General features: G+C 42.4%; 1 protein-coding gene across 2 annotated transcripts in view; it reads left to right on the forward strand.

The window, feature by feature from the left end:
- slc24a3 (solute carrier family 24 member 3) overlaps positions 1 to 8,352 on the forward strand; it is a 119,593-nt gene extending 111,241 nt beyond the window's left edge. For both annotated transcript variants that reach the window (XM_029669447.2, XM_065023210.1), the window contains exons 12-17: positions 1,808 to 2,081; positions 2,298 to 2,464; positions 2,532 to 2,646; positions 3,158 to 3,270; positions 4,071 to 4,136; positions 4,272 to 8,352. In XM_029669447.2, coding sequence (XP_029525307.1) covers positions 1,808 to 2,081; positions 2,298 to 2,464; positions 2,532 to 2,646; positions 3,158 to 3,270; positions 4,071 to 4,136; positions 4,272 to 4,421 — 885 coding nt within the window. In that variant the 3' untranslated portion in view covers positions 4,422 to 8,352. The remainder of the gene's footprint in view (positions 1 to 1,807; positions 2,082 to 2,297; positions 2,465 to 2,531; positions 2,647 to 3,157; positions 3,271 to 4,070; positions 4,137 to 4,271) is intronic.
- Positions 8,353 to 8,979: the final 627 nt, after the last annotated feature.

The raw sequence follows: 8,979 nt of genomic DNA on the forward strand, positions 1-8,979 counted from the left end.
CACACACACACACACACACACACACCTCACCATGGCCTCATGCATGCTCATCACTGAGGTAGGACCACACACACACACACACACACCCGCCTCACCATGGCCTCACGCATGCTCATCACTGAGGTAGGACCACACACACACACACACACACACACACACACACACACACACACACACACACCCGCCTCACCATGGCCTCACGCATGCTCATCACTGAGGTAGGACCACACACACACACCTCACCATGGCCTCATGCATGCTCATCACTGAGGTAGGACCACACACACACACACACACACCTCACCATGGCCTCACGCATGCTCATCACTGAGGTAGGACCACACACACACACACACCTCACCATGGCCTCATGCATGCTCATCACTGAGGTAGGACCACACAGACACACACACACACCTCACCATGGCCTCATGCATGCTCATCACTGAGGTAGGACCACACAGACACACACACACAAACACACCTCACCATGGCCACACGCATGCTCATCACTGAGGTAGGACCACACAGACACACACCTCACCATGGCCTCATGCATGCTCATCATTGAGGTAGGACCACACAGACACAAACACACACACACACCTCGCCATGGCCTCATGCATGCTCATCACTGAGGTAGGACCACACACACACACACACACCTCACCATGGCCTCATGCATGCTCATCACTGAGGTAGGAACACACAGACACACACCTCACCATGGCCTCATGCATGCTCATCATTGAGGTAGGACCACACAGACACAAACACACACACACACCTCGCCATGGCCTCATGCATGCTCATCACTGAGGTAGGACCACACAGACACACACACCTCACCATGGCCTCACGCATGCTCATCACTGAGGTAGGACCACACAGACACAAACACACACACACACACCTCACCATGGCCTCACGCATGCTCATCACTGAGGTAGGACCACACAGACACACACACACAAACACATAAACAAACCTCACCATGGCCTCATGCATGCTCATCACTGAGGTAGGACCACACACACACACCTCACCATGGCCTCATGCATGCTCATCATTGAGGTAGGACCACACAGACACACACACACCTCACCATGGCCTCATGCATGCTCATCACTGAGGTAGGACCACACACACACACACACACAAACAAACACACCTCACCATGGCCTCATGCATGCTCATCACTGAGGTAGGACCACACACACACACACACCTCACCATGGCCTCATGCATGCTCATCATTGAGGTAGGACCACACAGACACAAACACACACACACCTCGCCATGGCCTCATGCATGCTCATCACTGAGGTAGGACCACACAGACAGACACACACACACACCTCACCATGGCCTCATGCATGCTCATCACTGAGGTAGGACCACACAGACACAAACACACACACACACTTTCCCATGGCCTTCTGCACACGTGGGTATTTCTGTTTGCTGTGTGGGTATAAAGAAATTATATTCTTACAGCATTCTTATGCTGTACAAACATGTTCAGAAAATGGCATGTGTTTGTACAGTATAGGCTATGACTAGATACCTGTTTTTTGGTAAGTCATATGACATGGATTTTAACCTTTATTTTAAGCCTTTTCCAGAAATGGGAATTAGACCAAAAAATGAAAGCAATTTTCTGAGGGTGGTGCTTGTCTATCTAACATTAAAAGAAAAGGGGATAGTTTGATGAAAAAGCTTTAAATAAAGTTTAAAATCCAGGTCATGTGACATGATTAACCAAAACACAGGGCTTTAGCTATGACGTGTGCATGCATTTGTGCAGAGACAGCGTCTGATTAGCACCCGGCCGTTCACGAACGGAGACTCGGAGATCACGGTGAAAGTCGGCGGTAGGCGGGGCCTGGAGAATGGACTGGGCGGGCCCGAAAGGGGCGTCAATGGTCGCCGTGGTCACCATGGAGAGGACGACAGGGGAGGGGTGGAGTCTGGCCACGAGACGGAAAACGAGAATGAAGACAATGAGAATAATGAGAATGATGAGGAAGAGGAGGAGGAGGAAGAAGGGGAGGGACCTTTCGTACCCTTTCATGCCCCAGGTATAATTTTTTTAATAACATTAAAGGGTTTCAAACCATTTTCAGTCTCTCTGAGCTCTCTTTATTGTGTTGGTCAGCCACATTCACACCCACCTAAAGGTATTTTTAGATTTCCTCAATAAAAGCATCACACAATGTAATCTAAGCAAAGAACACATTGAAACTACATCTCTTCTTCCTCTCTCTCTCTCTCTCTCTCTCTCTCTCTCTCTCTAGCTGGGTGCTGTAGTAAGATCAAGTGGCTGTTGGCCTGGCCTCTGTGCCTGCTCTTGTTCTTCACGGTGCCTAACTGTGCCACCCCTCGCTGGGAGAGATGGTTCATGGTCTCCTTCGTCAACTCCACCCTCTGGATTGCTGGCTTTTCCTATGTCATGGTCTGGATGGTGAGGACACAGACACAGACAGACAGACAGACAGACAGACAGACTGACGTGTGTCTATTCCCTTCAGGTGACAGTGATCGGGTTTACTCTGGGTATCCCTGATGTTATCATGGGCATCACCTTCCTGGCAGCTGGCACCAGTGTCCCTGATTGCATGGCCAGTCTTATAGTGGCACGGCAAGGTGAGGACGCACAGAGTACTTTCTCTACCAGGCTGTTTGCATTGCTGCTCACCTGCCCCATGAACCAACACCCAGGAATCAAACAGCTCCATACGGTCTGTGTACCTGGTCAACAGAGAGAGGGGAAAGAGAGAAGGGATGAGGCAGTCTGGGTGTCACCCAGGTCCCCTCCCAACCTCTGTGACAGAGTCGTGTGGCAGTGACAGAAGAAAACACAGTGTGGTTCCTTCCTCCATTTTTTAAATCTGTGTTAATTCCCACTCCCCCTGTCAAATATTCATCAGTCTGTCTGAGAGGGGGAAATGGGAACCACATTCCCTGACAGTCTGTTTGTTGTTGTTGTGTTTGTTGTTTGTGGCAACCTGAATACCTCAGCAAGTTGGAATTCTTTATTGATGTTACAGATGTTTACCAACATCTCTCTCTCTCTGCCTCCCTCTCCCTCCTTCTTCTGTCTTTTGATTTATATTTCTCGGCCTATGACTCATCTCTCTCTCTTTCTCTCTCTCAGGTCTCGGGGACATGGCTGTGTCTAACTCTATAGGCAGTAATGTGTTTGATATCCTTATTGGACTGGGACTACCCTGGGCCCTGCAGACCCTAGCCATCAACTACGGCTCCTACGTAAGTAGCAAACACCATTTCTCCTAACCCTGACTGTGTACGGTCTTTAGTAAACCTCTACTAGCAATACACAATCAAAACTGGCATGTACAACCCCTGTGACACTTAGACATGCTCGGCCTATTCTGAGAAGGTCATTTTGATGTTGCTTTATCATGTGAGAGATGACACAATTGATCTTCTGTCCAGAGCCCTCTCTGCTCATGTCACATGGTACCAATGGAATGTAGGTTTATATACAATATTAGTCATGTCATGCTAACATAGCCATTAGAGCATGTGTTATTTGTGATCTCTGTAGATAAACATATCTTCCAGCTTGGCATGGGAGGGAGATGGTCCTAACAGCTGAAAGAGGGAGGAGAAAAGTAGCTGTCGGCAGTCCAAGTGAAATATAGAGCTGAGTGCACCTGCAGCCCATAACCCCACTAGATTAAACACACGTGGGGGTGCTGTGAAGGAATGCCTACATACAGCTTCGCTGCTTTTGGAGTGTGACATGATTATTCTGAATGAAGGCTTTGACTGTGTGTTAGAGAATTGAGCTGTGTATTGAGGGTGTAGAAGAGGATACACAGAGAACAGCTGATGTACTGTATTCATTTCAGAAGGGCTCGGATTCAAAAGAGATGGCGTCCTTCTAATGCATCAGTTTGGTCGTGTAAAGTCGGTGTTGTTTTTCAAACTGTTATTCTCTTTTGGAAATAGCAGGTGTACACTTTACACTGGTGCAAACGTGTTGTAAATCAGTTCCCAACCCCGTAGTTTATCCTCTTCTGTTTAACCCATTCTTCTCTTAGATTCAACTGAACAGCAAAGGGCTCATCTTCTCTGTGGGACTTCTGTTGGGGTCTGTGTTCCTCACGGTGTGTGACCTTTTAGTACTTTTTAAAATACTCAAATGTACTTGTGCTTTGTATTTTACACAGTTTATGCACAATTGAATTTGAATTGAGCAACTATAGATATAATTTCTTCATCTCTTCCCACCTCTCTCTCAGGTCCTGGGGGTACATCTGAACGGGTGGAAACTGGACCGTCGTCTGGGCCTGGTGTGTCTGTTCATGTACTCCATCTTTCTCTGCTTCTCCATACTCATAGAGTACAACATCTTCACTTTCGTCAACCTGCCCACCTGCAGAGACCGCTGAGGCTCGCTTCTCTCTCCTCTTTCTCCTCTCTGTCGCCCCCTGTCTGTCTGCGGCTCAGATCTTTTTTTTTATTATTCAAAGCATTCGTTTTTGAATTTCGTCTCTTTTCTTTATGGTCAGTGTAATATGGAGCAGCCCTGGTGTGTGGGGTTGTTTTTAAACAGGAGAGGATTGGGCACACACATGCGGGAGCACAAACTGACTTGTAAAAAGCTCTCACGAGGACTCGTGAACAAAGCTATTTTTGTCGACTACTGCCTGCTTTGATGTGAAGATTGTTTTTGTTTGGGATTTTTTGTAAAGGTGATTGAAACTGCGTTATATTCTACAGTGTGATCTTGACTATATTTTATAATGTAATGTGTTTAATAGCTGCTAACTGTCTTGGAGGATTGCCGGCCTGAAGAAAATTGATATTCTACTGGAATAGTGTTGTTCTTTGAACAATATTAGCAATGATTCTTATGGTTGATCATGTCAATGGAAATCATTTAAGGTGAAAGTGCCAGGTGACTTGATGTAAATAGTCGACAGAGGACATTTAGCTGGATGACACCCCAGACTTCTCATCATGATCTGTGGGCATTACCCCCCCCCCCCCCCCCAATCTACACACACACAGACACTGTTGTTGAGCAGCAGTATGTACACAAAGATACTTTTTAAACATCGCTTAAGCAGCTTTTATTGATTCTGTCCCTTTTGATTTAATGTATAGAGTCGATTTCAGGAGAGGACTGGATAAATGGAGTGCATTTGGTTGGAATAGGCAACAGCAATATGAGGTCAGATATGCTATACTGTTGGAAAGTGAAAGGTATCTCTAAAAGATAATGAAATGTGTTGAATTAGGGGTTTTGTACATTTTTACCCTTTGTAAATACACCCAGACGACAGATATTTTATTTATTAACTTATTGAACATTATTTATGCATATTTGGAGGGGGGGGGCATTTTAAATCCAAACCAATCCATATTGGTCTCAAAGATTAGTTCATTTTGGAGATACTGTCTGCAGAGCTTAGTGACACCAATACTCCTTGGCATGTTGTGAGACTCAAGTCAAAAGTCACTTTTAGGAAAAACATCCTTTCAACACTCTTTTGACTCTTGCAAGAGAGGAATTTCTACTTAAGTTATTCTGAACATTTACTTTATGATGGACTTGATTGAGATGGTAACAATTTATGGAAGAAAATGTATTGCTCCTTAGCAAGTCCAACCTCTTCAGTGAGAATTTATTTACACTGAGGTATATTATATGTGGTACCTATCCAAGGTGGGAGACTCTGTTTCAATGGCCATGAGTGTCCCTACTTGCTGATTGTTAGGACAATCTCCTGGTAAAATGAAGCAAGCGATTGTGAAAAAGAGTGAACTCCTTTTTTCCCACTCATGTAGCTCAAGAGAATGAGATGTGCTGCGACCTAGGGGCACAACCATGAACAACAGCACACTATTGGATTCCTACAGACTTTCTCCTATTCAAAGTAACTTTTACCAAATGTACATTGCCTGGAAGGACTTCCTGTTTAAAGGGTGGCACACAGAGGAAATGAGGCGTATCTGTACTAATTACTCCTAGTGATATTATTCATAGGAGTAGAGATCATTGAGAATGACAGAGGCCTCTAGTGGCCAAAAAGTCATATTAGCATGGGCAGCGCCATTGAGGTCTTCCACCATTTCAATATAGTCAACTGGGTGGGACTTCCAACTTCATTGGCTGATCCCTCCTTGTGACCCTGTTGGCATCATGTCCACCCGGGTCATCAGGAGGGATCAGCCAATCCTGAAGAAGAAAATGTACTACTTAAACATGGAGATGCGCTCATGTTGTCACAGATGCTATAATGCCACATATACAAAAATTAGTCCTCGATCTATCTCTATGGTAGGGATGCACTTTGACCTGACCTGGTGTTGGTTGGGCTGTGGTAATTTGTGTTTTGTAATGCACAATGTTTAGAGATTGTGGTACATTTAAATCACTGCTTATGTCCTTTGCGCCTTTAGTTTAAAGGGAATATATCAGACATCATCTGTCAACCTACAGTGGATTCTGAGAGACTGTTGCTCAAGGCAAAGCCAACCAGCAAAGCACCATAATTACATTGGCCCTACAGAAAGTATTATATTTCTCTCTCTATCCTCTCCTGAAAGCAGGGGAACACTGTTAAAACACTGTTCAAATCTTGATGTTTCACCTGGTGGGTTTATTTCATAAATGCAAATAACACATTTATTGGAGAAGAAAAACGTTGTTTTACAAACTGCTCTGAATGACTTATCTTGTGAACACTCATTTCATGGACCAATAGCACAACATCTCGAATGCATAAGTTATAACGGAGAAAAAAAAGTCTCAGAATGTACAAAGTCTTAGGGTTGCATTTGTTTTTAAAGGATGTTTGTTTTGTTTTTGTTCATATCATATTTATCATATTTTCCTCTGGAGATTAGTATAGACAGAGCACAACTCTAGTGTCAAAGGAAAACAGGGTTTATCATTCAAATGTCCAATTATTTATAATGCAATAATTATGAGCTTTACAATGTAAATATGTTGTTTGTTTGAAGGCACATATGACAGTTTTCTAGATGGTACATACACGTACACAGTAGCACATCTATCTGTCAGTAGAGGAACATCTTTCTTGTAGGACAGACTAAGGCTAAATGGTTTACAGAAATCTGCACTTGAAGCTTGTTATGAAAATGGGACTAAATATCTACCAGCCTATAAGTTAAAGGCTCCCAACTCTCTTTTGTTTTGCAAATATCATACAAATATCCCCATGCAGCGTTCAACATACAGGTATTTATGTTGAGAAAAATATATATATATATATATTCAGTGGCACATCTATTGTAACTGAAATGTTAACCAGTGACAAGTTCATCATTGACCATAATAGCATGGACAATATGGTCAGATGTCATGTGTTGCTGTTCATTTATCCCTGTATTACAGCTTCTACAGTACGTTTGAGGATTATGTTCTAAAAACATATACTATACGATCATGTGCTTGAAATTAACCAAACTATTGCCAAGAACTCATCTGCAGATATGAGTGTCTTGAAGAAATGAATATTTTAATAATTGGTGATATAAACATGGTGATATATTGCTGATGTACATAGATATACATACATGTAAATGTATTTATATATTTAGTCAACCTATCTGTCGAATATATTTTCATAGATGTGATCCTTGTTACCCTCCTTAGTCCTTGTTTTGTGGTTGAGATTTTATTGATATCACTGTATCCTTTGTTAACTCGCATGGATATATTTTAATATAATACATTATTTATGGTAATTATAATGTAATTGAATCATAGTTATATACAGTACCAGTCAAGTTTGGACACACCTACTCATTCCAGGGTTTTTCTTTATTTTTACTATTTTCTACATTGTAGAATAAAAGTGAAGACATCAAAACTATGAAATAACACATATGGAAACATGTAGTAACCATAAAAAAAAAGAGTTAAACAAATCAAAATATATTTTGTATTTGAGATTCTTCAAAGTAACCACCCTTTGCCTTGATGGCAGTTTTGCACAGTCTTGGCATTCTCTCAACCAGCTTCATGAGGTAGTCATCTGGAATGTAGAGAAACCCTTGAATGAGTAGGTGTGTCCAAACTTTTGACTGGAACTGTATATATATATATATATATATATATATATATTAAAGATGGACTAGACGCAGCTGTTAAACTGGATTTCCTAGATGACTGCATTGTTGCTGATAGGATTGCTGAGTTTAATGACGTAATGTTAATCAAATGGCCCAAGGTATGCCTCCTGAACAGGGAGATCTAGACAGAATGGTTTACTTTGTGTTCTAATGTTTCAGATGTTTAGAATAATTTTGCTACTTGAGCATAAATAAAGTAATTTTTGCTTAAGGTAATGCATGTATCCTTGTATTGCTTTGAATCCATACTAGCTCCAGAAAAGCTGTTTTTGTTCAACAAAATCCATTATGTACCTTTAGATGTAACCGAGAAAGGTACAGAGAGAAATTCACTAAAACTGTATTTTCATGAGTCAATTACCTGATGTATAATTAAGCAATACGGCCCGAGGAGGTGTGGTATATGGACAGTATGCCACAATTAAGGGCTGTTCTTAGGTGCAACGTGGAGTGCCTGGATACAGCCCGTAGCTGTTGTGTATATTGGCCATATTCCACAAACCACAAAGATGCCTTATTGCTATTATAAACTGGTTACCAATGTAATTAGACCAGTAAAAAATGTTTTTAAATGGTCATACCCATGGTATATGGTCTGATATACCATGGCTTTCAGACAAACAGCATTCAGGGCTTGAATCACGTGGTTTATAATTTCACAATACATACTGCCTCCTGTATTGTGTACAGAGTTTTGGGGCATTCACAACTTTTGGAGCACACATTGGACAAATTAGCACAAAGTAGTGACCATCACTCTAGTCTGCAAAAATGCTATCAGACTCTCAAAATGCAGAATAGTATGTTGCTACTCCCACACTCAAGTAGATGTTCCCCCAAGTA

The sequence above is a fragment of the Oncorhynchus nerka genome, linkage group LG10, assembly GCF_034236695.1.
Source record: "Oncorhynchus nerka isolate Pitt River linkage group LG10, Oner_Uvic_2.0, whole genome shotgun sequence".
Classification (NCBI taxonomy): domain Eukaryota; kingdom Metazoa; phylum Chordata; class Actinopteri; order Salmoniformes; family Salmonidae; genus Oncorhynchus; species Oncorhynchus nerka.